The sequence below is a fragment of the Chlamydotis macqueenii genome, chromosome 21 (genome assembly GCF_036417535.1).
Source record: "Chlamydotis macqueenii isolate bChlMac1 chromosome 21, bChlMac1.mat, whole genome shotgun sequence".
In the NCBI taxonomy this organism is placed as follows: domain Eukaryota; kingdom Metazoa; phylum Chordata; class Aves; order Otidiformes; family Otididae; genus Chlamydotis; species Chlamydotis macqueenii.
Genome location: NC_141576.1, coordinates 4,591,499 through 4,619,485, shown reverse-complemented (window position 1 = coordinate 4,619,485; position 27,987 = coordinate 4,591,499). Strand labels below are relative to the sequence as shown.

The 27,987-nt window shown below is 39.9% G+C and overlaps 1 protein-coding gene across 6 annotated transcripts in view; it reads left to right on the top strand.

Moving 5' to 3' along the window:
• The window catches only part of RERE (arginine-glutamic acid dipeptide repeats), a 191,711-nt gene that overhangs the window by 91,735 nt on the left and 71,989 nt on the right, over window positions 1–27,987 (top strand). For all 6 annotated transcript variants that reach the window (XM_086764391.1, XM_086764388.1, XM_086764390.1 and 3 more), the window contains 4 exons: window positions 2,225–2,273; window positions 5,784–5,908; window positions 6,782–6,881; window positions 22,127–22,225. In XM_086764391.1, coding sequence (XP_086620517.1) covers window positions 2,225–2,273; window positions 5,784–5,908; window positions 6,782–6,881; window positions 22,127–22,225 — 373 coding nt within the window. The remainder of the gene's footprint in view (window positions 1–2,224; window positions 2,274–5,783; window positions 5,909–6,781; window positions 6,882–22,126; window positions 22,226–27,987) is intronic.

Here is a 27,987-nt window from a genome sequence, read left to right as displayed (position 1 = left end):
CATTGTGTAAACATCGACATAAGATTATTACAAAACCCGTGTTCAGTCCTGTCTGACAGGTTCTCCTGTCGTGTTTTCGTGGATAAGATCTGTTCAGATCCACTTGTGCACCAACAGATAACATTTCAGAGTAGTCAGTGAGGCGAGGTTTAACTGAACACACACCTGTAACATACTTTGAAATTTTGAGGTGAAAATGTTCATAAAGATATGCAAACGATCATGTCAAAAAAAAATCCCTCCAGAAACCTTTTTGACTTCAAATGGTATTGAATGGCTCGGGCTATCCGTTGTTAGCTCTACTCAGGGCAGGAGTTTTACGGTTGTGATTTTGATTTTCAGAGTTGAAAGGAAACTGTTTCCAGTCATTATTTATGGTCACTGTGAACACAACAAGGTGAATAAGAAATCCTGCGGGCTGGCAGCTTGCTTGTAAAATGATGTCGTCGTTCCTGTAGCAGCAAATTGCAAGATTAATTAAAGTTTGCGCTTTCCAGATGAAAGATGATGATCTGCTAGGTTTATGCGTGTGCTCTTCCTTGCAAGTGTGCTGAGAGGCTCACTTAAATGTCTTACTATTATTGAAGTGTTAAATTCAGAAGTTTGTTTTGTAACAGCTCTGAATTTTGTCGTCCTTTTTACGTAATATGCAGAATATAAATAAGAATTTATAGGAAAAGAGGAACGTTGAGCTTGAGGATATACAATTCCCTTAGATTTCCAATTTCACAGGATCCTTGGAGAGTCATTTACGTTTTCAGACTGTAGCTGCATTCAGTATCCCACATCCCGGTGTTCAGGCACAAACGCCTTTACAGACTGTAGTGATCTGGCTCTTGCCGAGGGCTGGATATGTGAGATTACAGCCGAGAGGTCCCGTGGATTCAACTGCGGTCCTGGAGAAATCCGTATTTCCAGTAAACCATTTTGTTCGTGTGCCTTCTTGTTGCTTATATTGTCGTATATTTAATAAAGAAAAAAGGTAAAGGCGCTCTTCAGCGATAAAGTTTGTACTCAAAATTTAGAAAGAAAAATAAATTCTGTCATGTCAGATGTGTCATTCTGGTTTATACTGGCATAAATTTAACTCCTGCTGTTGCCAGGGTAATTCTACTGCAACGTGAAAAATAGTTTTTCTTCTACCGTGTAATGTCATGTCCCAGTAATTCCAATCACTGGTGTGAGCAGCACAGAGCCCTTCAGAGGATCATTATCACGACGTGGAGGATAGCTTATCTGGAACTTGAAGTTTTCTATATAAATAACTTTTGAAAACAGTGGAAAAATGAGAGCCGAGTGTGTTATGTAGAAGGGAAGCCGTTTTTGGATTATTTGAGTTGAATTCACTTTTACAAATGTTACAAGACATGTTTTTATTGGCTTTTAGGTTTTCCAAACTTCTGTGTCATGCTAGCTGATGTGATTTTAGCAAATGAATTAACAGCTGCTAATTTTAACTTCTTAAAACAAGAGCTAGATAATTCTGCATGTGAGATCCAAAGTAACTTGAACGGTTTTCCGTAAACTCTGCCTGGAAAAAAGAGGAATTAGTTTTGCCAGTCCTGGTAATGCAAGGCTCTGTTATTCAAAGATGAATATCCCAAATATTTTTTATATTTTATCTCCCAAAATGATAATGGCCACAAGGATGTTCATGAGGAACGTGGTATTTCCTCTGTGTTAATCTAGCATGTTGTCTGCGTGATTTTAGGTTTGGTGTAGAAATAAGCAGTGAAAGGAGCATTTTGGAATTAAAAGGTGCCTGTTGGAGGGTGATTCTCTGCACAGGAGGCTGCTCAGTGGGCTGGCGGAGGCTCGGAGCAGTTCAGAGCTCTGGAGAATGGGAGAGGCTTTTAAAGGATCTTGATTAGAAGTCAGTGTTACTTCTGTATTGCATGAACTCTAAACATCAAAAATGAGGAAGACGCGTCCCATTACCAGCTGCCCAGTGCCTTCTTGCTGCTGTGAGGACAGATCACACTGATCTTTTTCTTGACTTCAGCTGCTTGACTAAAAGTTCCAGGCTTGCCCCATTGGTTTTTGCCATTTGCAGCGTGGCCTGTACTATGCCTGAGTACATCCTTTCTTAATAATGTATTATTTTTACTTCTATTCCATGTGCATTGGAAATACCATGACAAAAAGTACACAATATGATCCTAAGTTTCATTAGTTGTAATTCTTTCTCCTTACTGTTTTTTTTTTTTTTTCCTTTTTATCTCAGGAGGCTAAACAGTACCCAAGGTGAAATCAGAGTTGGACCCAGCCATCAGGTAAGGAATTTTGTGTTTTAATAGCCAGAGGACATGGCTTTTTCCACTTGATCTGCTCAGAGGACACTTATTTAAATTTGTAGACATTCAAATACAATGAGTGTTTCCTAGATTCATCATGATTTAAGAGATTTTTCTATGTCAGATGTTGATATGTTAATGATTTTTAGTAGCGGAAGTGCTGTTGGTTAATTCTAGAATAGGATTGAAGGGATCTGAGTAATTACTGGAAATGAAGGAAAGATCCCAGCTATTACTGGGCGCATTCTGGAGTTAAAAATAAATGCATTCTCAGCTGGCTTTCACCAAGTAATGTTTTAAATAAACTACAAAAATTTAATTTGGTAGTGGTTTTTTTTGTTATCTTCAAAGTAGATCTTTTAATTTTAATTTGCATAGTGAAATTGTCAAGTTGATAGTATGCTGCCTATAACATTTTGAGTCCTTTTAGTGAATCTATGTACTTAGGCAAAATGGAGTTCTGTTAGAAGTGATTTTTAAAAAGCAGTTTTCCAAGAACAACATTACAAAATGAGAAGGGTGGGGGAAAACCTGAGAAAGGTTTCTTTGCTGTACAGCAACTGTGTTGAGGTACACTTACATTTTTCTGCGTGTATTGCTCTTTTAACACAGGATACAGTGCTTTTAAGCATGTCTGTTGGTGGAGCTGTCATTACTGCAGAATTCACTGTTAATGTGATCTCCCTTCGATGCTGGTCTCTGAGCGTGCTCTCTCTGGTGTCCCGTCTGTGACTATGCATTTCCACATTGACTTGTGCTTACACGTGAAGTCCTGCACGTGTTCTCTTATTTTTGTGTGTTAGAGGAGTTTGGGCAACTGAGGTACTTCAGCAGAAAAGTCAAGGGGGCCATGGTGTATTTAGTAATTCAACAACTGTCTTAAAAACTAAATTAGTGTTTGTAAAGGGAGCAATTTTGGCTTTCTGAATATCTTCTTCCAGCATTGCCATGTGCCACCATCACCAACACACTCTCCCCGTGCTATTCGAGAGGTTACCTGGTCCTCACCCCTTTCACCTGCGTAGTTTTGATACAAAGCAGTTGAAATTCTTTTGAACTCGGAGGCTTGTAATTCTGGATGATTATTGAAATATCCCTTTTGTGCATAGTCTACAGAAGCCATGTTAGAATTATAGTATCTTATTTGTATTTCCCATGAAGTTTTTTTTATGCAGGCGTTCTTTTAACTTTCTGATGCTGTAGAGAGGATAAGTTTTGATTTTAAAGCTAGGGAGACCTCATTTTTTTTGTTTGCTTGGCTGTCTTAAAATCAATGCATTAAGTCATTTGGGTTGTTAAAATAGAAATTGAGATTCTAGACATTAGTTTGTCCCTGGGATGTTAGTTCTAATTTGAGGCAAATCCTTCACAAGCATTGAAAATAATCTGTTCTTAAAGAGCATTAACATACAACTTCCTCTGGTTTGTAAGGCCAGATCTGTCACCAGGAACTGAGTGCTCTCTTTTACCTGGAGAATTGGTTTTGTACTCTACAACGGCTGGATTTCTGCATCTGAATGATGAATATTTATTCAGACCATTTTAAAGTCTTTAGTAACTAGTGAAAGTAAACATAGGTAACATTCTGAAGGGTGTTTTGCATTTAGAGGAAAAAAGTTCTTGGCAATTAAAGCTGTAGTATTCTCTTCACTAGTCATAATAAGAGTACTTAAATGATACCTTCAAAACAACTTTCATCTCAAACTTTCATCTAATATTTTGGCAGGTTTTAGTCACCTGTGCTGTAAGGTGTAATTACCAGGTGCGTTTATAGATGGAATAAAAAAAAAAAGTAAGAAGAAAGTCCACTGATGTAGAATACTGTTAATTTTTGCTTGCTTAGTATTTTAAACTTCCATTGTTCTTTCAGTCATTTGCTGAGCGTCTGTGCTTCTGACAAATGTAATCACTAAGATGATACATTCTCATCCTGTTAATTAGCGCAAGGTATAATCTTGAGATAGATGAATGGTTGATTGTAGACCATGGTAGGAAGCCAGATTGAAGATGATACTGGCTGCTTTCCGTTCTGTAGTCTGATTCATTCTGTGGAAAGTGTAAAAAATAGTCTCCTCTGCTCTTGGAGAATGGATATACTTTCCTCCACCCACCTTACTGAGAATAAGGTATACGCAGCAGAATCCGGAAGCAACCCTGAGATCCCCATAGTCATTCCTGATCAATATCTGTTGCCTTCATTTTCCTTAAATTGTGCATGTTATGGATGTTAGAGGGCCGTTGGGTTACCTCAAACTACTCCTTGTATCGTAATAGCAAGTAGGGACACAAGTGAAGATAAATATTTGGTAGAATTGCAGTTGTTCTCAAAATTCACATGTCTGGGATGAGGAGAGTGGGTCTTTACTGAACGTTCAGTAAAAATTGTTGCTTAACAAATTAATGTAAGTTGCTCTTCGGAGTAACTTTAGTAATTAAGCGTGTTCCTAGGGTACGTAAGGATGAACGTTAATTTGTGAAAGCACCCTGGTTGCTAGAACGCATAGCTCATAGAAATCTCATCTTGGTATAATGCTTGCGTATCCTTTTCCAGAAGAAAAGTTCAATGACATCCCATTTTCCCAGGGAAGAAGTAAAAGTACAGATTAAAGAGCAGAACATGAAAGACATCTGAACCTGTGACTTGTAATTACTGGTTATGTATAAATGTTGCCTTTCAAAAATGTTTAGCACTGTAAGTATAGGAGGTAATTACAGGGCTTAAAAGCTGTTTGGAAAGAGGCTCTCAGCTATCTCATCCTATAGCAGGAGATGACTAACGATGCTAATTGGGTCTCTGGATACAGTGTAATACTCATTTAGAGGCAGAGTTCATTTCACTGAGCTATCTCACTTTCAGGCAATTTCTTTGTTTCTCTGTAGAGTTTTAATGATTTGCTGAGGACTTAATTTTCAACTTAGTGTCAGATGTGCAGGGGTTTTTACTGACGTAAAAGGGGACACATATGGCAGTCACATTCTTGCCCTCTTTCATATGAGTATGTTATGGGGTGTATTTTAGCCTGGCAAGCAGGAATTGTAGCAGCATCTTTTTGACAAATGGAAACTGTCTGTCTCCTTGAGGGTAAATTGTCCAACAGTGTTGGACTTGTGTACAACAGAGGACTACATATGCAGCACAAAATGGTTTACTCTCAAGCTGTGGTATTTCTGCAGACATGCTTGCAGTCGGTCTAGGTATGGAACGACTTCGTTGGTGTTGCTAACCCTGTGCAATTGTCAGAAAATGAACTGCCCTTCCCGAAGAAGGAATGCTGGATAAAGTTAATACATTGGGTCTTGGTGCCTCAGTTCTCTCAGACTTTGGTAACTTGGGTCAAATAGCTTCTCCACCTATTGTCTGAATATCCTCTGTCTATAAGATCGTATTATTCCAGAGAATTTACAAACTTTGTTATTAATAACACTTGTGCATCCTCCTGTCATTGTCAACAACTACAATGTCTGTATGAACTCTTCACTCTTTTCTAGGCGAAGCTTCCTGATCTGCAGCCATTTCCTTCCCCTGATGGTGACACCGTGACACAGCATGAAGAACTTGTGTGGATGCCAGGAGTCAACGACTGTGACTTACTTATGTACCTTAGGGCAGCAAGGTAATCTCAGCCAAGATACTACCAGTGTCTGTAGAACGCTGTAGTGGAAACGTGGACTGCCATGTATGTGCAGTGGGCTACAGTCACTCCTTTCTGTCCTGTTTTGATGTAGCATGGATGTCAACCAACTAGGCAGAAATGTTTATTTTGAGATACCAATGGTCTGATTTCACGTTAGGCCAACACAGAATCTTTCCACTGGCTGTGGCTTTTGGATTTAAAATGCAAAGCCAGCAGTATGTGCTAGCATAACAGGAAGAGCGTTGGATGCGTACCACGTAACGAGGGAAGTGACTGCTCTGCGTGGAATAGCTGTGATAGCGTAGGATTCCTTCAGAGACTAAACGTTTTCTGAATGAGCTCTAGTTTGCATTTCAGTTTCATACAGATCTGCAATATGCCCAGTAGATTAATCAGGTGCACTGGTGGGCCTCGTAGTGATTCAGAGCATGAGTAAGTTAGTTGTAGTTTGCAAGAATTCAGAGATGTGGGCAATCTGCAGTGTAAATCAGTTTTCTAACATAATGAAACTAAGACGACAACAACAGATTTCCTGTCTCTGGTGAGACTCTGTCATCGTGTCTGGAGGTTTTGCCTTCCATAATCCTGATCAGGCATTAGTGCTATTAGGTGCAGATTTTTAGTTGATGAAATCCACTTAGATTGGATTTTAATTTTTAATTCATTATTGCATATACTGAGATGACTCAGGTTTGCGGTGTTTGTGGCACCTCATTTTACTTGTTTCCGCAGTACTGCAAGGCCTTGAAATTTGTGATTTAAGGTGTAAATGTACTATTTGTGTATTGCAAGATATGTGCATCAAACAGCTTAAGAATTTAAACTTTTTTTTTTCCCCCTCAAACTATAAAGGAGCATGGCAGCTTTTGCAGGCATGTGTGATGGAGGATCCACAGAAGATGGTTGTGTTGCAGCCTCCCGCGACGACACTACACTTAATGCACTCAATACAGTAAGTATTTAGAACTGCTGTATGGCAGAACAGTCTGTCCATTTATTTCTGCACTACTCAAACTATATAGTGCATAAAATATTTAGCAGGTAAAATAGACCTTGGGATCACAATGTGAGTATGATAGTAGTCTAGGATTTCATCACTTCCTTTCAAATACCAACTGGTTTTCAAAAATAAAACCTACGGATCTTCGGTGAGAAGCTTTTGGATGGTGCCTTTAGGATGACAGTTGGTGAGTGTTCTGTATGGGAAGCTGCTCCAGTCCTGTACACCAGCTGGAGTTCTGTGTCAGCTGACACCTGACCTGGCTGTTGGTCCTTTCCCTCAGTCCAGCTGCCTTCTAGCTGTGGGAAAGCAACAGCTCTTTTCTGGAAGGAAAATTGATAATACCGTCAGAGGTATAGTGTCATGTATGTGGTAAGGACTGTCTGGAGTCTGTCCCACTCGTGATCCCGTCTTCATTATCATTTATATTTGGATGCTTGTACGTCCAGTTATCTTTTGCATAAACATAATGTGCATAGGTAAAGTTACTGCGTAGTTGTATAGATGTGAGTGTATGCTGAGATGCTCACATGGTTTCAGTGCGGCCACAACAATTAACTGTTTGGGGGAGGATGGGGGGTGCTAACCTCAGTAAATCATGATACACACAATGATTTTTAAAAATGAAACTGAAGATACTTGTCTGTCATGCCATATTTTTTGGTAACATAGCAAAATCTATAGTTGTTTGTTTCCCCAGAGCCCTGTCTGCAGCTTTTGGAGAATTGTGGTGGTAGTGACTCTAAGCTGACCTTTGCTGTGTCTTCATTGTTTCCTTCCTGAAATATAATAAAAGGAATTATGTGTAACTGGTCATATGTTACTCTGAAGAAACACATAGACAGACCTGCTGACTCTGCCAGCAAACAATTTTCATTCTTCCTCTTTTAATGTCACCTTTTATCCACAAAACATATCTTGGTGGTATGAACAGTCGAGTTCTGTCCCGTCACTTCCGTGATTTTTGAACGTTCTGGTCACATGCATTTATGAAAGCTGTGGGAAGACAGGATGTACCCTGTGCTGAATGAGGTTCTAGCTAAACCTGTGAAATGTTTTAGGGGCAATCCCAGCAGAAATGTACAGACTCCAAGGACAGATGGTAGGATTGGAAGCTGGGAGCAACTTCAGTGGAGCGTATTTTTGTGAAACAGCCAAGGGAGGACGCAAACTTAAAGATCTCCTTTCATAAAAGTAACTTTAAGCGTATTCTGCCTCAGTGTCCAGCACCATAGCTAACTAGAGTGACTCATACATTACTTTGCTCACAACGCTTGAGGCTCAAGTAATTTGTTTTCATTCAGTAAAAATAAAACTAATGATACCAACAAAAACAACGTGGTATATTGTACTCCTGCAAATTGGCTGATGGTAAATACCGCCTGATGGCCACAATATTATGTCTGCCTCTGCTTGCTGTGCTTTAATTATTTACAGTTGCATAGTTTTAAACCATTTATTTATAAAATTCTTTAAAGCTTGTAGATGGTTGTGATATACATTAGGAACTGCGTGATAATCACTGTAACAGAGAAGAGATTGTTTTGAGGAAGTATCCTAAGCATCCAGTTGTTTGGTTTGTTTTAATAAAGTGAGTGGAACTGACTTTATCAAATTAATCACATTAAATAGGCTGAACTGATTCATTTGCATCTCAAAGCTTTTAAATACTTCAGAATGTTAAAAAGAAGCTCAGTCTGTATAAGTTGTTGAACTGGTCAGATCCGTGATTAGGTATCTATAACTTGGTATCTACACTCAAGGTAAAAATGCTTGTGTTCTTAACCTGAAAAATGTTACTTAGGTAATGTTAATTTACCAAAAAATCACATCGGATTTTTTTTTTCTTTCTGCTTCTATTTGATTACTTGTGTTTCATAGAGCACATCGATTTTTGTCTTGTTTCCTGCAGCAGACAGGAGTAAAACAGGATTAAAATCTAAAATGTGCCTCTGTAATAATACTAATAAACAGCAGCAGGACATTCATTCTTATTCTGCAAAATTGTTTACATGTAGTCCATACACTCACGTGTAAGCAGCTGAAGTGCAAGAACAAATTCTGTACCCAAATTAAACACTTCCTTGTTGCGCTCACTTTTTACATCTGCAGAGTCGTGTTATTTCAGAGCTTCACACTGCACTTCAGAACTGAGGTGGATGTGTAACCTTAGTCCTTTGGTTCCTTTCCTGAAGATAGCCATTGTTTTAAAGATTTTTATACTGTTTGACAGGAACTGCAGTTAAGCCTGTATTGCACATCCACTTCAGTTTCTTACCTGTTTTATATTTTATTTCCCTCCTTTCTCTTGGTATGGATGCCATCTGATTCTGGGGGATTACCGCTCTAGAGTTTCCTAAGTTGTTCCCTCACATTATTCTCAGAGACTCAAATCTCTGTTGAGGCCAATAATCATCAAAGAGCTGAGAATCACAGAAGGGTTTGGGTTGGAAGGGACCTTTAAAGGCCACCCAGTCCAACCCCCCTGCAAGGAGCAGGGACATCTCCAACCAGATCAGGTTGCTCCGAGCCCCGTCCAACCTGGCCTGGAATGTTTCCAGGGAATGGGACATTCACAAATAATATATTTTTTTCCCCTATATCCAGTCTGAATCTACCTCCCTCTATTTTAAAACCATTAGTCCCTTTAATCACTTGAAAGTCTAAGAAGTCTGTAGTTGTACTTGTAGGCTTCTTGCTTCCAAGATTTAGGTTTGTCCCAGAATATTTTGTTTGTTTTTCTGATTCTTTTATCTTTTCTATTTCTAGTGCACATTTGTTTTCTGAATGGGGGAGAGTTTCACACTTCTGAAATAAAAGCAGTATATAAACAATTTATCCTGTTAATCTTCTTTATCAATTTGTAATATTTTTGACTGCTGCTGTTGTGGCTTCCCCTTCCCCTCAGTATGACATCTTACTGTACAGCAGTAAGAGTTACCCTGTGGTGTTCTTGTAATCGTCCCATTCACTTCAGCTTTGCTGGAGTTTGTTTTTTGTAGGAGCTGTGGTGCAAGTCCTCTGTTCCTCTCTAGACTGGTTTCCAGCCCTGTGTGGACACAAGGTAGTTCCCATTAGTTTGCCTGAGCATGGGCTTCCAAGAAAATACAGTCTGCAAAGTTCGACCTTCCTGGCTCTTGAAAGGTCCTTGGGCTTCTGGGATGTTTGATTTATTTGTGCTTCAGAAATCTACTGTGTGCTAATACTGTCCATCACAATATTTAGAAACCAGTTGAGATACTTTCCTTGTTCGCTTTGGATTTTTCTAGCAGAGTATTTTCTTGTGAATGATAATAGCTCTGTTGGGTGGGATATTATAAGAAACTTTGCCTGATTTCTGAGAGCATACTTTTTTTACTAATGTAAAACAATTTAGGTAATTTGTTGTCCTGACAAAGTGGTGCCCTTTTTACCTTTCTGTTCACCATCTATTTAAAACTGACCAGATTTATCTGATAAATAATTTGTAAGAATCTTACCCTGCACCAAGTTGTGTTTTGTTTAGAAATTTCCGTATGCAACCCCAAACATTAAAGTGGGGAAAAAACCTGATATGGTATGACTTCTTATGGAAATCCAATAAACTTCAGAGCAGCACTTGATATAAATCAGCCTTGACAAGCTCCTTTGCTGGTGTTTTATTTATGTAATAACAGATGCTGTAGCCCCCAGAATGATTTATTGCTGATTATACCAGATAGAAATGGAGATCATGGAAGGCACAACACAACAAATATATCAGGTTATTGAACTGATTATTCGCTTAATGTTCGAGGTGAATTTTAACTCCTGCTCCTGTGTTTGGCTAGTGGGATTTGATGCCACATTTGTTGTTGTAAACCTTAGGAAGAAACTGAAGTTTTAATTTGGAGTTCGTTGCCCTCCTGATGAGTGTTGGCTGTTGTACTGAGAGCTATGGAGGAGGACATATTAGCTCCTGGAAGTCTTTCAGCTCGGTATTTCGGGATAAAGAGGGGCTTTTTTGTTATGATACCATAGAACTGGTAGCTGAGTTTGACTGGCTTTCTAAAACTAGCTGTTCTTTCTGCTTTGTTAGTGAACAAAAATTGATGCATTCGACGTTAAAATATTAGTCATGTAAAACAAAAACATGTATATCCAGTACATTTTCATTTTTCCAGTTTCATAATGGAATCATAACACATAAAGCCATTTTTATTGGTGCAATGGTAGCTGATTTCTTCTATTTTGTGAACTGGAGAACCACATTGCTTCGAGGCAGAACTCTTCCTAATGAGTGAAAAGGGAAATGGAAATGCTAATCTGAGTTCTCCCAAATCTTGTTTTGGATCATTGTGGACAACATTATTATCTTCTGAGAGCCAGCATGATTGATATGAAAGTTTTATAATTAATACTCAGTAGTAATGTACTTTGCTTTTTTTAGCAGTTTTGAGCCTCAAGTGCGGATAGGCATCACTTTTTCAAGTAATCAGAATACTTCAAAAGCCCCTCAAAACACTGTATTTACAAGACACCTGTGGAGATCCTTTGTAAGAAAATCACGCAGGAGAGCCAGGACTTAATCAGCCAGTTGTGGGCTTGTTTTGTTTTGATTTTGATCTATTCCAAGGTAATTGAAATTTGGAAACCAATTGAAAACCTTGGAATTAATTCCCTTTCGGAGTCAGGCTAATTTAACTAGCTTATTTTGTCTTCTTTGCTCGCAAGTGCATCACCCACTCTAATGACACGTTCAGTGTGGGAAAGCATCCGTCACACTCTTTTTTTCTCTTTTGTAGAAGGAAAAAGTCTTATAAAGTTTGGGGTTTTTTTATTATGATTTTTATTTTTTAAATGGCCAATTGTGGTGCCAGTATGTTTTACTTGTGGATAAATTTGTTCTGTAGCACATGGAGTTGGTGGGTACTGTGACTGCCTGTAATACTGTGTGGAGCATGGGGAGAAGGAGTTCCAGTTTTCAAGTGAAAATAAAGACAACCCTGCCCTTTGATTCTGTGTCAGAATCAAATTCAAGCACGTTCAGACAAGCAGATGAAACTGTGTTTTTATTTGTTTCTTGTTCTCTTGCATTCCTATAAAAACTCCAATTCTGGCATTACGTTTTGCAAAACTCCTCTTAGAGGAAATTCAACACTTGAGTGTCCCTTCATTGTGGGACGGAGAACTTCTGAGAAGTATGATGCTAGTGCTTCTTACAAAGAACGTATTTCTTGTCCAATGTCATATTTTGAGCTAACATACAGTTCCAAAACATGTAAGCAGGTTGCTGGCCTGTGTTTTGCAGTGCCAGACAACTCAGGTTACGCTTTTCCCATCCAGTTCAGTATTGACCTGTAAAAAGAAATAACAAAGTAATTTAAATGTTATTAAAAGCAGAAATGACATTGAGTTTTGCCTTTCTTAACTCTTAGATCAGGAAGCACAAAAGATCAGATTAACAAACAATACCAGAAAACTTATAGACATCCTCTTAAGGGCCAAGTTTTAAAATTATACTTCAGCCCTGGGAGTGCTCCTTTCAATGGCAAGTGGATCACTGGAGTAATTTTTGTCTTGCTCCTTCGGAATCTAAAGGAGTTTTTGCCTTCAGATGTAATAGGATGAGCCCTCCTCTTAATGGAGGGCTCCTCCAGAGCCATGTATATCACATCTGCAATTAAAGGTGGTAACTGCACTGTGAGCCTCTCATTTTCCCCAGGTTAATTTACACTAATAGATCAGTTGTAGTCCCTTTTTGTTGCATTTGTTCAAAATGCTGTGAAGTCTTACATGATAGAGAACTAATAAGCAAGTCAGAGGGCAATCATGTTGAAACCTGGTTTTGTACGTGAGAAAAAGTAACGTGCAGACGTAGCAGGCAGTACATTTCCAGCTCCATTGTGTGGTGATTTTTTTTTTGAGATGGAAAACCAAATATTTACATGTACCTGTATTACAGTAGTAGTTCTTTAAACATGATACACGGAAGGACCTTATGGAAGCTTGTTACGTAGTTTGCTAAATACACACAATAGCTGATTTTATTAGTATGTCTTCATGTGGGTAACTGTTCTTGTTTTCACAGGTGTTTTCCTCAATGTTTTTCTTCCTTTTCTTATCCAAACCCTCACAGCTTTGTCTATGGTGAGAATCGTATAGGAGGATTTTGGCATGATTGCTGTAGAATAATTAAGGATCTGCAAGAGTATCTTGTAAATACAGAGAAATATTTTGTGGCTTTTTGACAGTATTCTGGTTATGAAGGCTTTAATGTGACCTCTGAAGCGGTGCTTTTGTGGTTTTGTTTATTTTTCAAAACAAAGCACTTGTGGGATGCTCTGAAGTAACATCATTTCACACGCGCAGTGTGTAGGACAGCTACTGAACAGTTGAATCAACACAACTGAGGAGGTAGGGACATCTCGCATCCTGTGCCTGCTGTTCAGAGTTTCTGCGGTTCTTCCCTCGGAGAATCCAGGTTGAGAAGGAGTTAAATTGCTTCTTTATTCTCAGTTTTTAAAAAGTTCCAGAGTAATAATTCATTTTCGGTGTTCTGCTTTACCCATTGTTCGGATTCAGGAGTGCGAGCATCAGTTATATAAACCAGCGGACCTTAGAAAAGGAGGTGGAAATGACAGTGCACAAACTCGGTGTGTAAGGGTGAATCTCAGGTTTTAGTGATTTTGGTATGCCTATTATTTTTGCTGGGAAAAATCAAAGAGCCAGCAACTCTACCCTCATATGGCAGGAAAATACCACCACTTCAGCTTGCGTATTGCTCCATGGAAGAAAGACAAAACAATCGTATGCTAATATTGTATAAATCTGTCTACTAATAATGTTGTTCTGACTTCTCATAACACACTTCACGTGACAACATGTCATTATGAGTGACAAAGATGACAGTGTAATATCAGTTTAAGGAAACTCAGTTCTAACTAAGATGTCACCCAGACAAATTACTCCCTGTTCTAACTTGCCCTTAGACCAGATTTTCTTGTTCATTAACTACAGACAAGGTTGAAAGCATAAAAAAATTATTTAAATACATGTTAGCATTTCTTATTATTACTAGCTTTCCTTTTGGAATGATCTTAATTAACAGCTATTCTCATGGTTCAAATGAGGTAGCATAGCACTTCAGGGGCGACCCCGCTCTGCCTGGGCATGCTGGAAAATGAAGCCACTTCTAGCGCGTAAGGTGATTTTGCCACTTTGAATTTTCATTCATCCTTATCCTTCCTCTTAGGGGAAAAATTTCAGCACTTTATTTGTAGGATGCGTCAGGAAGTGTTTCTAGAGAAACTCTTGAAATGGGTAGATAAGGGCCAAAAATGATTGCTATGGTTATTTATAAGAATTGTTTTGAAATATGTAAAATATGCCTTTTTGTTTTTTAAGTTTTGCAGATGTTAGGCCAGTTCTTGCCCTGGATGCTGGTGGAGCACTAGCCATGCCTGTTGCGTTGGCCCACGAAACCAGCTGGCACACCTAGCTCCTTCCGCTGCTCTGCATTTCGAGCTGTTTGGCAGAGTGCTGGCAGCACCCATGTGTGGAAAGTGGATGTAACACAAGCATCTGGCTTTTAGTCTTCATCATTAGCATCTTAGATGATTTTGTAGCAATTAGAGTTATTTAGAAGCTTAAAATAGGTTAGAACTGGGGGAAAGAGATGGGAAGTTGCTTAGTTGGGTTTTTTTGGGTTTGTTGTTTTGTTTTTTTATTTTTTGGTTGTTTTTTTTTTTTTCCCAAAGCAGTGAGGACCGATTTCTGTATTCTTGAGGTGTCAGATACCACAAATCAGATAGTAAAAAAAAAAAAAAAAAAAAGGAAATAGTAATTTTCTCTTGAAGTACCTTACTGATTCCTGTCACCTTCTTCTTTGTTAGCTTCAAGTTTCATTGCAGGCCAAACTGTGTCAATGGGCCAAACTGTGTCAATCAAAACTTCCCAGTTAGCTGTGACAGCACGTGGGCACAAGATTGTTGGGAGGAGTCCTTTTGTTGGAAGGACATGGACCAGTTGGAGAGGGTCCAGAGGAGGCCATGAAGATGAACAGAGGGCTGGAGCACCTCTCCTGTAAGGCCAGGCTGGGAGAGCTGGGGCTGTTCAGCCTGGAGAAGAGGAGGCTTCAGGGAGACCTTAGAGCGGCTCCCAGTGCCCAAAGGGGGCTGCAGGAAAGGTGGGGAGAAACTCTTCAGCAGGGCCTGGTGTGACAGGACAAGGGGTAATGGTTTCAAAATAGAGGGAGGTAGATTTAGATTGGATATTAGGAAAAAACTTTTTTTTACAGTGAGGGTTGTAGAGTACTGGCCCAGGTTGCCCAGAGAGGCGGTGGATGCCCCATCCCTGGAAACGTTCCAGGCCAGGTTGGCCGGGGCTCTGAGCAACCTGATCTGGTTGGAGATGTCCCTGCTCCTGGCAGGGGGGTTGCACTGGATGACCTTTGAAGGTCCCTTCCATCCCAAACCTTTCTGAGTCTATGATTCAGTGATAGTTTAGGTTCTTGATCTGTTCAAGGTTCCCTTGCTCTTGGGCACCAGAGGGAGCTCAGCAAAGTAGCTTTGTTGTGCGAGAGGGCAGCATATATTTTTTTCTCTGATTCAGTCGAGTGTGTTGCAGCTGGTGGGGAGGAGGTAGAATTTCAAAGAGGAGAGGGGAAGGAAATTCCTGGAATTAAAGGGCATTTGGGGCTAGTGTCTTCTTGAGTGTCAGACATGGTTGATAAAAATCAAATCTTGCCATTTTGGAGGTTGAGCGCTTTAAAGAATGCTGCAAATTTGAAAGTAGATTTTGCTGTTTCACCTAATAAGTTATATTTGCTATGGAGCATATTCCGTTTGGTAGGGCAAGATATCTGTAGCTATGGAGAGTATCTGTATCAAACTGAAATGTGTCAGCTTTGCTACTGAAGAAGTGGCCTGAATTACATTGAGTATTAAATTAGGTGCTCGGATTAGGGTGTAATTACACCAAAAGATCTAGCTACTGAAGCCACGTGGCAGTAATTCTCGTTCTGCTTTTCATTTTTCTTGTCTTTTTTTTTCTTCTGTCTCCTCTTTATTTTCTACCTTAAAGTCTTACAGAGCTACTGGACCGTTGTTCCCTTCAGTGAGAGGAGCAAGTCCCTCAATAATTATGAAGCCTGCATAGATTACAATAACTGGCCCTTACGTAGGGGTGTTATGTGAATACCAGCTGTGCGGTACACGGCAAATACCGTTGTTTTTTATAGTTCCACTGAAGTATCTTGGTTGGCAGCAGTGAAAAATTTCTTTTGACTCATCTGTATTATTTGAGCCTTAAAATACTCTTGCAATATCGGTAGTATTTACCTCTTGTTTGGCAGCTCAGGTTTTATATCTCTGTGCCCTGACAAGTGATGTGGTTTGTCCATGGCCAGTGATCAGCAGAAGAGCCTGCACTGGAACCTGGAGAACTCCTGAATTCCGGTGCTGTCCTGTGCACGCTGGGCGTGCCCGCATCCCCACTGAAGTGTGTTCTGCCTGAACAATCCCTTCTGTATTTATTGGCTTTTCTGGGTGGATTTCAAAGTAGTTCGGTACTGCTTTATCACTGTGTAGCAGCAATTTTTCCTGAGAGAAAAAGACTCTGGAATCTAACAGCCTTCTTAATGGACTGCAATTATTTAATCCCGTAGCATCAATGCCGCCTGACTCAGATGGGCTTTTCAGCGGAGATAATAATGACTGTAATTGCAGAAGGATGCCTTGCTGAAGTAGAAGCTGCCAGATGTAATGCCATTCTGCTCTAAAAAGGTCACAGTAAAAGGGACATTTAAATTAAGTTATAAATTACAATTGAAGAACAATATTTTGATGAGCAAGACCAGAGATGTCAGAGCTGCAAGATGTAATTCATGGGTTCATTACAGAACAGAGGTGCCTGACAGCTGAGCCATGCCAAAAGCAGAATTTATTTGCAACATCACGCAGACGGAAAATGGCAGCTCTGCTGAGGAGCTGTAGCAGAAACTTGAAACCTTGCGGTAATGTGCAGGCTTTATGGTAACAAGGCTTGCCTGTGATCTAGCATTGTTTAATCACTGGTATAATATAAATGAGGTTTTTGGACACGTGCACATTCAGAATTTTTCTTTCATCTAAAATCCTGTCTGGTGACACAGAAGTTGCTGTATTTTCTGTTTTAAAGTCTCAGTACGTATGTGTGGATTCCTTTTGTTGCAGTTGCGTACGTACGGAATGTCACAGGGGTTAAAAATTGAGATGGCAGGGTTAATGCTAATCATGGTGATTCTCTAGATGGCAGGGTAGTAATCTGGTGTTTATATATAGCAATACCCTGAAAAGTTCAACCAGAAGTTAATGAAACCATAGGCAGTTGTTTTTAGCTGTTATTTATATGTTTGAGTTGCTTGCCAGTAAAGTGCTTATATATATTAAATGACTGAAAGTAATAAGCAGAGGTTTAATAAGCCAGATTGAAACATGTAAATTTAACTCTAGCACTTAAAAAATACATTTTTCCTTTTGGCTGCATTATCCTACTCCTAGTACTTACAAAAGCTTTTTTTTTCTTTTTTTTTTTTTTTTTTTCCTCTCTCCCCACTTGCTATAAGGAACATTTTTCAGGAGACTCTAAACCTGTATCCATTCTCTTGTTTTCATGTCTGTGTCTTTTCTGTTGTATGACTCTTCTTCTTTCATGTCTGTGCTTATGGGTGTCACAATTGAATATTTATGTAATTACCTAGTCAAAAGTTAATGCTCATATTTTCTGTTGTTGATTTCAGACAGTTCTGGTGGCCTGGGAACTTCTATTTTTCAATAATCAGAGTTGTCTGTTAGATTGATCCGTTCTTTCTGCACTTGTCTGTGGGTTTTTTTTGGTTTTTTTTTGGTTTTTTTTTTTTTTCTGGATTGAACTGCTTGGGCAGTAGGGCTGCCAGGGAAAAACACGCTTTGTCCTTGAGGCAAAATAAAGATGCCCTCCAAGTTACAAAGAGCCTTTGGCATCGCTCTGTGTTTTCGGAGGGAGCGAAGAGGGGGAAGAAACAGAAGCGCTATTCTGTTCAATGCTGTCAAATTTCCTACGTGAAAAATCTTTTAGGTAGTGGCATTAACAGAAAAAAGCATTTGCAAGGTGAGCTGGCAAAACAAAGAGTCCTTTTTTCTTTAAGATGGATTTGTTCCTTGTGCTGGAGCGCAAACAAGGAGGAAAATTAATGTGTACCCAGTAGAAAAGACAACATCTTATTTTCATGCCTTTAAGTAGGTATTGCATACCACAGGAGTCTTAAAAAAAAACAAGTTAAGGTTTAAAGTCAGTAGTGGTGTTTGAGTATTGGCATCGAGCACTGGCACTGCAAGTTCAGCCTTCTGCTCTTGTCGTTTGGCTTTGGGAAGGTGGACAGAGATCACGGTTTCACTTGCATGGAGGTGCAGCCATGGGAGCTGACGCTGATCCAGTCAACGGAGGCAGACGTGCAAGCCACCGCTCTGTTGTACGGTAGGAAATTGCACGTGGGGACGCAGGTTTGAAAGCGGTGGTTTGTGCCAGGTGATCTCGGGCAGCGCGTCTCGCTGACGTAGAGCAGCGTGTGGTGCCACTGATGGCCCCGATGTGTTAATGCATCTCTTAGCAGCAGCTTGCAGAGATCAGATAGCTGAAGAAGGGGGATGGAGAGGAAATAATTCTTTGGAAGCTGAAGCATTATTTTCTATTGTTATTCTGCAAAGTTAGGTATAGTTACAGTTATTGCACAGAGTATCTTCCAGTTCCCTGCAGGTGCCATATAGACAGCTGAAAATGAATAGAAAACCACTCTGGCTTAGTGTTTTCTTGTTCCTGTTATGTTCGCCAAGCGCTTATTTTACCACGATATCACCTTGTGTGCTATTGTTATTTTAGTTGTTGGTAAAGAAAAAAAAAAAAACAAAAACGTTCAGGCCGCCAGTTAAGGAAACATACCTGTTTGTTCTGAAAACACATTGCAGGTAATGATCTTTGCCGAGCACTGACCTTCTTTTTAGAAGTATTTTGCTTTCTCTAAAAGTCCCCCAAGTATAAATAAATTTTGAATGCCCCAATAACTTGGTGGATAAGGAAGAGCACCTTCATCAGTTCAAGATCTGTTCCTGTAGATAATAGAAGATTAGAGCCAATTTGTGTGAAATGTAACCCATAATGTACTAATTTCTTCTCTACACCGTGGATAACATGTTAACTTCTGTCAGTGGGAGGTATGCAGGGTGACTTTTGAGTGGCCCGATTTTCCAGAGGGCTATGCACTTCTGCTTTTAACTGCTCCTCTGTGTTTTTTTTTGACCTCAGACCACCAATTTGAGATGTTCAGTAACAATTGTTGTTCAAATCTTTTTTTTTTTTTTCTTTTTTTTTTTTTTTCTGGAAGCTCAGCTCTTCAGATGTTCCAAAGGGGTTTGAGATGGAACTGAAATTTCATCAGCAAATGGAAAAAAATTTTAATACATTGAGGTTCGTGTGTAGGGACTTTTTCTTTACTAAAGAAAATGGAGTAATTTCTACTGTGCTTTGTACTGCAGACTAATTGACTTCGGACTGTCACAGTCTGTTCTGGGGCATTCAGGACCAGAAACCTGAGATGCCAATAAAATAGATGGGAAGATGACATGACGTGATACCTTTTGTCCGAAATCCATCGTTTCGTTAAGTGCACCAGTATGATAGACCACAGTGCCATGTGTGAAATGGGCATTTCTTGTTCTGTGAGGTGCCTTGTCCATTTAGGGTATCATTTTCATTGAAAAATTGATCCCTGTTTTATAAGAAACTTACACGTGCACAAGCTATTCAAAACCTGAGCTGGCAAAGCCAGGGAGTGAAAGTGGAGGCTGCTTTGTACCAGGTCTTACAGATGTGCTTTCTCTCAGCTGCGCGAGTCCTGCGCAGAGCTTTGCTTTCCACTTCCCAGCTTTTGGCAAGGTCTGCTGCAGCTCTTGAAGACCTGTTGAATGTCCTGCCCTGTCATTTGCACAAGTACCATGGCTCTGGAGCCGTGCTGCCTTTCTTATAGTGGGCTTGTCCCATCTGAAACCCACATTCAACAAGGCCACGTTGGCCGGGGCTCTGAGCAACCTGATCCGGTTGGAGATGTCCCTGCTCCTGGCAGGGGGGTTGGACTGGATGGACTTTAATGGTCCCTTCCAACCCAAACCCTTCTGTGAGTCTGTATTGTATAGATGTTTATAATACACATGTGTGTATATGCATGCTTGTCTGAGATTGCTATGTTGACATTTACAGCAAAATGTAGTTGCCATTTGACTTTTTTCCTTCAGTAACTTTTATGGTGGCTTTCAAAAGTCAGTGCACAAACCTTTTCTAGAGAGATTATTTACTGGGAGAACTGTACAAAGCTGGCTTGCAGTGGAAACTGATTTTTATTATAGTATCACCAAAAAAAATTCAGTAGGACCAGGGATTTGGTTTTTTTCCCTTCCCTTCTCTCGATTCAGATGTCTGCCTTTATTTTTTTAATAGAAATCATTTAGACCTACTTAGCAGAAGTAAATTTGAGTAATTTACCTACAGCTTTTAGAAGTCTCTGAATCATGCTAGTGAATACAGGGCATGCTTGTGCACCGAAGAGCTTACAGCCCGAGTTCAGACAGGACCAAACAAAAGAAGCAATAGAAGGAAGAACCAGTGTTGTTAGGAGGTGGCCCTCGGGTAGAAGAGGTCTGGCCCTTGTCAAATGTACATAATTGGTACTTACGAACCAGTTGAGAGATGTAAATAGCCAAAGTGAGCAGCAGCAAGAAAGGAATGTTGCTATTTTTATTTGAAGCAGAATTCTGTTCTAAAATTTGAAGCTTTTGACATAAGAAAAATGAGAATTATTTTCCTCTTGTAATCAGGTTTTGTTGTAACTTTATATTAATAGTGACAAAGTAGTTAATATCTTGTCTCTGTTCAGTAATTGTATCTTGATCCCTGTTCGGTTCATCCATCTCGGGAGGAGCTCAAGAATTACAGTACTTGTTGAAATGTTTTCTGAGAGTAATTAAGCGTAGGACTAGCAGCATGGATACTTCTAGAGAGTGGGATGCAGATGGCTTAGGATAAATTCTGGGTAGGAAGGAAAAGCAGGAGATAATCAATGTACAGAATCAGATTTTGATTGTCCCTGTTATAAAGAAACTTTTGAGGGTCACTAAAATCCTGCGATATTAACTGATAGCTTTGAAGCCTTGGTTTGCTTAGCACCTTGTTTAGAGAAACTGCCTCTTCTCTGTGTAGGGAAGCTGACAGGAAAATTGTTCTCCCTTTTGGGTGTAGGAAAATGATTCAGGTTTTGTCATCCCAGCAGTATTTATTTTAGCTCATTTTCAGAAGATGCTGAGCAGGCTCCTGATTATTTCTTCAGTTCTTAAAATTGCCCTGTACTTTGAAGATAGGCTATAAAATCTGTGATGTGCTAAATGTTTTCTGTCAAGAGTTGAGACGAAGATTCTCATGGTTTCATTGTTGAATGTTTGGGTTTTTTGGGTTGTTTTTTTTTTTTAGTGTAGTTTTTCTGCCTCACCCTGATTTAAATGTCTGCTGTCTACTTCAGGCAGCTTTTGATCATATAGGTACCGAATTTATGGTAGAAAAGAGAGTACAGGGTAAGCTGCGACCAGCTGAAAGAGTTATGTCAACATAAACATCACCAGTTGCTTTTAGGTACTCCTGTAGCTATCTGTAGAGGCTTTGTTTCTTTTCTGTACTTCTTTTCCAACAATGTGGCGATCTTTGTAATAAAAATAAAAAGAATTTTCTGGGTGGATAAACTTGACATCCCATAGCTTGCAATCCCTCCTGTTCATTAGTTTTTCCAGTTGTTGTAACTAATCTGAACAAAATATGCTGCATAAAATAAAACTCCTATTGAAAAATATTTTGTTGGAGCTTTTTAAAATTTTCCTTGGAATTTCTGATGTAAAAAAAAAATTTTTAAAGTTAAACAAAAAATCTGCAGTGCTTTATGGGCTCAAACATTATCTGGGAAAAGTTTGGGAAGGAAGGGAAAAGCATACTTGTTTTAATGCTGCTGCTTCTGCTAATAAAATCCCAATTGCCCTTCAGGTTGTTTAAACTTCACTTCATACATCAACAGTAAAAATAATTAGGTGTAGAACGTCTCTTGTGGCCCCCGTTAGTGGTTTTTCTCCAATATCAGATCACTGCTAATTCCACTGAATGATCTATTTGTCTTCTTTATTTTTTAGCTACATGAGAGTAACTATGACGCTGGAAAAGCCCTACAGCGCCTGGTGAAGAAACCTGTGCCAAAACTGATTGAGAAGTGTTGGACTGAAGACGAAGTGGTAGGGAAATGAATTATTCTCTTGAGCCTTACAGTTTGTGCTGCCTTTCTCTTGCTTTTTGCCTTTTTAAATTTTTCTTCCTAAAGAGATTATCTTTATGGGTAAGAAGAGGGGCAAATAATTTGCTGCACAGGATAAATTTTTGCACAGTTCTGAGCTAGTGGGCCTTCGTTTGATATACAGAACTTAATTAGTCTGGGGAAAATACCTTTCTAATAGTAGAATAAGAGGAGAAGATCAAGCGACTGGTTTTTGGGATGATGCTGTAGAGTAAATAAAGAGCTACGAAACTTCTGGACTCTACATTTCACTTTCATTTTTCTCCTCCAGGAAGGCTGGCCACATTGGTTAATTGGAGTAGGATGAGATGTAAAAGACATACACAGTATTGTCCCTGTTTTTTTTTCTGCTGGCATTGGAGGAGGCTTACAGTGTCAGCACAAATTGGCTAACAGGAGGTTGGATATCAGTGGTTCTCCTAAACAGAGTTTGAGATTGTCCCTTCTTCCCCTCGTATGGAATATTAGAAAGTGCTGACTGGTACAGTTCTTGATGGATGACTCTTTGACAAAGAGCAGGCTGAAAATAGATCGTCTGAAAGCTGGGATTTAGCCATGCCATCTACATTTACTTTAAAGTATGTAGAAATTGTCAGGGTCCAAAACTGTACTGAGAACAGTGCATCCATCTTACACGTAGCTCCCAAAGTAACGTATGGACAGGAGGAATTTGGGGCATGTGGTAAATAACCAGTGCTGCACTGTGTCCTCACAGTTATGGACCTGGAGTGGCTGTGGGATTTGGGCTCGTACAGTTTAACATCCTGGTCCGCTGCAAGTCTCATCGCTGCTCGTTACACAGCTTGGGTAGTCACAGTGCTGGTTCTTCCATGTGGCTGCTGCTTCAGCGCGTGCTGGTAGTTGGTCTTTCTAGGTTTGGGGTTGTAGGAACACATAAACATATCATTCTTTCCTTCCGACAAAGGATGAGGTTTTAGGTGTATATGGCTTTGGATTGAAATCTTACTGTTGTTATTAGCCTGCTAAAAAATACTGCTATGTCATCTGATTAGTGGAAAAAAAATAATTTTGACCTGAGAAAGACACCTCTTTGTAAAAGCTCTGGTTGACAGAGAGGGTGTGCTGCTGGGAAAGCACTTCACTCGCAAGTGGGCCACATTTTCTTTATTTCTGGGTATTTTTCTGGAATTTGGGGGAGATGATACCTGTGCGAGAATTGGTGAAGCAAAGGTGCTTCTTGTGGTTCGTTCTGCAGCTTAATTGCTGCAATTGAGGCTTCTGCTGGCTCAATTTTTATAAATATGATATAAGGCAACTGTGCTTACTGAACAGTTTTCTGTAGGGTTGTGTCCTGGTTCTGGCCAGGATAGAGTTAATATTTACCTGAGCTGGGTGGAGAACTGAAGCTGGCAGCCCCTATGGCTGGGATAGTTAACTAATTAGCTAACAGCTGGGGTTAATTTACCCAAATTAGCCAAAGGGCTATTCCATCCCATCTGACATCATGCTCAGTATGTAAGTGAGGAGGGTGCTGAAGGGAGGCCCCTGCTAGTTGGAAGAGACTGGATGTGGAGATCTGTTGTGAGCTATTGTACTGTATTTGTGTTCCATCACTGTCTTGTTTTCTTCTGTCATTACTGGTAAATTTACTTTTTGTTCAATCTCAACCCGCGTGTTTGGTTTTTTTTTTTCCTGGTTTTCTTTTGTTTGTCAAATCTCCTCCTATTCTCTCGGAGAGTGGGGGGAGTGAGAGAGAGACTGCGTAGTCTGGTCCCTGTTGGGGCTGAACTACAACAGGTTGTAAACCAAAATAAATCATGTGAAGTTTGGATAGATTCTTAATTTGCTGACACCTTGTAAACAAACAGATTCTTAAATATTGCATTTAACACAAGATGCGTTTTCTGGCAGTACCTGGAATCCAAGTACTGCTGTGTTACAACTCTTTGTTTGTCAGACTTTGCAGCTTAAGCTAGCACACAAATACTTGACTGGAAAAAAAAAGAAGGAAAAGGAAAAAAGCACAACTTGTGAATTTTCAGCACCCACCAGAAATGCTGAACACTTGGAATACATCCTAAAAATATTTTGCGTTTTAATGCTGATGTTCACTGTGCTTAACAGAATGGATTTATGTGAAATGTAACACGCAAGAGGACCGTAGCTCTTCAGCAAGCTGAGTAGGCATGTCTGGTCTGGTGAAAATGGAGAAATGTTATATTTCCTAGCTCAATAATTAGGCTGTGTGTGCACTAAAATAGAAAATCAGATGATTGGAAGTTATCACGAAGGACTTCAGACTCGCTGGTGGCTTTTACCTTTCGCTATTGGAAAAAATTCTTCGCTCATGTACCGTATTGGAATACACAGGGATTGAGATCCAGCTTGTCACGTATGCTTACCAGGTACATATATGAAAAAAAGCTGATGCGGTGCAGGACAGCATTGCTCATGTAAAAGTGATAAGAGAAAAGTTTATTGGTTTTTTTTTTCCTCTTTGAATTAATAAATTTTTAAGCTAGTTAGTTAATTGGTCGAGTATTTGAAGAAGTAAATAAAAAATTTTGTGGTCTTGTTAAGCTACTAATAAAGCTGCAGCGGTGCTATAAAACGCAACTGATTAATCATGGGTGAAACTTTTGTGGTCTCTTAGCATTTTTTAATTATTCAGACAAACGCTGGAGAGACTTTTTTTTTTTTTAAGCTCTAATTTCTCTGAAAGTCTTTCAGGGACTTATTCCAAAGAATTGTGTGTGCTTGCTCTCTCCTTATGTAAACCTTTTAGCGAGAGCTAGATCAGGGATAGGCCAGGCCATATAAACGTGTATTAAAGCTGGCTTATTCTGAATCCAACAAAGAACCTTTGTGGTGAGGAGACTGCCTGAAGCCGTAGAGTGAAGGAGGATCATGTGCTAAACCGGCAGCAAAGCAAGGAGAGGATGAGCAAAAAGCCTAGAACATGGTTTCCTGACAAGTTTTTCAGTTATCTTGTCATAAAAGGCAGTTTTTAGGGAACAGACTGTTGGAACAAATACTTAAAGTGCTTTGCCCTGTGTTTAGTAAGTTTGTACTCATATTGTTTTAACCTCTCTTTTCTCTGCATAGATTCTTTCCCCCGTTCAGAATGGTACAATGCCAACACCTCTTATTCTGCATAGATTTTTTCATTCTCCTTGTTTTTTTCCATCAGCTGCACTGTGGCTGCTGCAGCTCAGGGTTTTTAATGATAGAGAATAGAGCCTTAGGAGTCAGAAAAAGCAAAATCTGTTGAAAAGTGAAACATTACTCCAAAAGTGCAAACTCTGTGAGTACAGAATAATGATCATTGACTCTATAAATCATTGTCAGTCTCAGCTCATTTTATCATATTTGTTCTTGTTCTGTTCCATCCAAGTTTCCAGAAACGTTTGGCAGCCCTCCAGCCTCAGCAGAGCCAAAGATCAAACTGTGCTCTTATTTATAGACAGCTGAGCTCCACCTGCACAGCTTCATAGCATGTTTGTCCCTGGCAGTTTGTGGAAAAGTCCAGATTAAAGCAGCTGTGCTGCACTTCTGAGCATTTCTGAGACTTGCAATGGACATTTCCTGGCTCTGAAACTGAGGAAAAATCTTTCTGCATGATACATAGGGTGTATCATAGGATACATAGGAACTCCACAACAAAGTATTTTTCAGAAAAGACTGATGTATGAAACCCAAAGTCTGGCCAAACCAGATTTTGGTGAGAACCTTAAGTGTCCCCCCATCTCATGACGGCAAGCGATGAGCAGGAGGAAGCCTCGAGTGATGTGGCTGGCTGGTAATCCCAGAGACGGGACCAGGTTTGGACCCAGGTCCAAACCATGTCCCTGTTTGTGCTGGGCTTAAAATTAATCTTTTCTTGTGGCCCAGCAAATATCTACTTACTAAACTTTTGCAACTTGTGTAAATAAGCAGATAGCACACCAGGTACAGAGCTGTGGTTAAGCTCCTTAGCTCAGATGGGTTCTGTGGCATGTGTCCAACAGAAATCATGTACATTGTGGCTTTTGTTGTCTCAGGTTTTCCATTCCTGCCTTTCTAATCCTATAATCATGTTCTGCCCCCTGCCATGCCTCTGGACCCCAGAAAAGTCACACTCCCCCTTCTGTTACTCTTAAGTTAATTTTCTGCCAGATTTTTGAGATGAGAGTCAGAAAGGTTGTGTTGCGGCGAGGATGTGGGGCTGGGCAGAGAGCAGAGGGGAAGGAGTGCTGTGGCCATGCCAAATAATCAAGCAGGTGGCAAAAGCAGCTGAAGTACAGTGTAGTCACATTGGTGCAGGGAAAGAACTAACTTAATAAAAAAGTAATTCTTAAAGCTTGGTATTTCCTTAAGTCAAAAATCCTCTGTAAGTTGGTTGCTCTGTTACTTGCATGAGTGTTTTAACTGAGTCCGTTTCCACTCTGATGGGTAATTAACGCAGTTGTTTTTGTTGCGCACGTGATAGCGATGCTGTGTCCAGCACAGGGGTCTGTAGTATTCGGAGATATTTGTGATATAACACTGTGTGAATAACTCAAATTTATTGAAAACTTATTTATAAAGCTTTTAACTGTATCTGTGAACTATCTGCCCAAAGATAAAGCCTTGCTTGTTAATTAAACCAGCTTTGTTACCTGACCAGACTGTCAGGTAAGAGCTGCTTTGCAGCGATCAGAACTGATTAAAATAAAGGATGGAAGTTAAGTTATTTTTACTACGGATGATGTGGTTAGAGGTTTAGATCAAATTAAACAGAGGATAAAATTTGCCAGTGATTGAATTAAATGGAAGGCTCTGTAAATATGAAGACGAAGGTTTGCTGTCTCCCTTGTGTTTCTAAACCTATGGCTATTTTTAAACATTTTATTGCACTATGTAAATTCAGAGGCATACTGCCTGATAAAAGTGGCTGAAGAAACTTCTGTACCCGTACATCTGCATGCAGCTCTAGAGCAGCTGTTTCCTGTTTACAGAGGCTTTCGCTACACCTGACAACATCCATTTCCAGCAATGATGGGGGGGGGGGGGTGGTTTCTCTTGTAATACTAATGAATTTACTTCTGGGGACAAATTTGTTGAGCGTTTGTCATATATAATGCCATATGTAAGTTTTTCTGAGGACGCACCTTATGGACCAACGCTCAGCAGCATCAGCTGGTGGAATCTCATTAGTGTTAGGCTGCAGTTTCAAAGAGCCGTGCAGCTCAAAGCGGATGCGTTATTTGGGAAGAAGTCCTGGAGCAAGTCCTCTGTTTGGACACAGCTGCTGGTAGCGCCCTCGTACACGTTTCCGACCGCTGAATGCCATGTCTGACATGTGGCATGATGCTCCCTGCTAGAGCAAGGTCAGTGTAGCTGGGAAGGGGAGACTGGCTTAGCCCCTGGGCCTGTGTTCCATGTGCTGTCTTTCACTAATATGAGATTACAGAATAACCTCTTTTCTCATTTCATTTCCTTCAGCCATCTTTCCCAGTCTCCCTAAGCCCTGGTGGCACCCAGTCTCTATAACACGGTTTGGTTTTTTTGTCATTCTGTGTGCAACAGTAGCTTGTAGTGCAGACAAGATGTAGTTAGTAATTGTCTTTTCAGTGCACTGAGAAAACAAAGATGCTTCACTAAAAGTCAGCAAGGCATTGTCAGAGTGAAAGAGAAGTGAGCTCTGCTCTGCATCTCGTGGTCACCTCTAAAAATGTCTCTTTAATCTTTGGCAGAGTACAAGAATTTTTAATGCAAGCAATC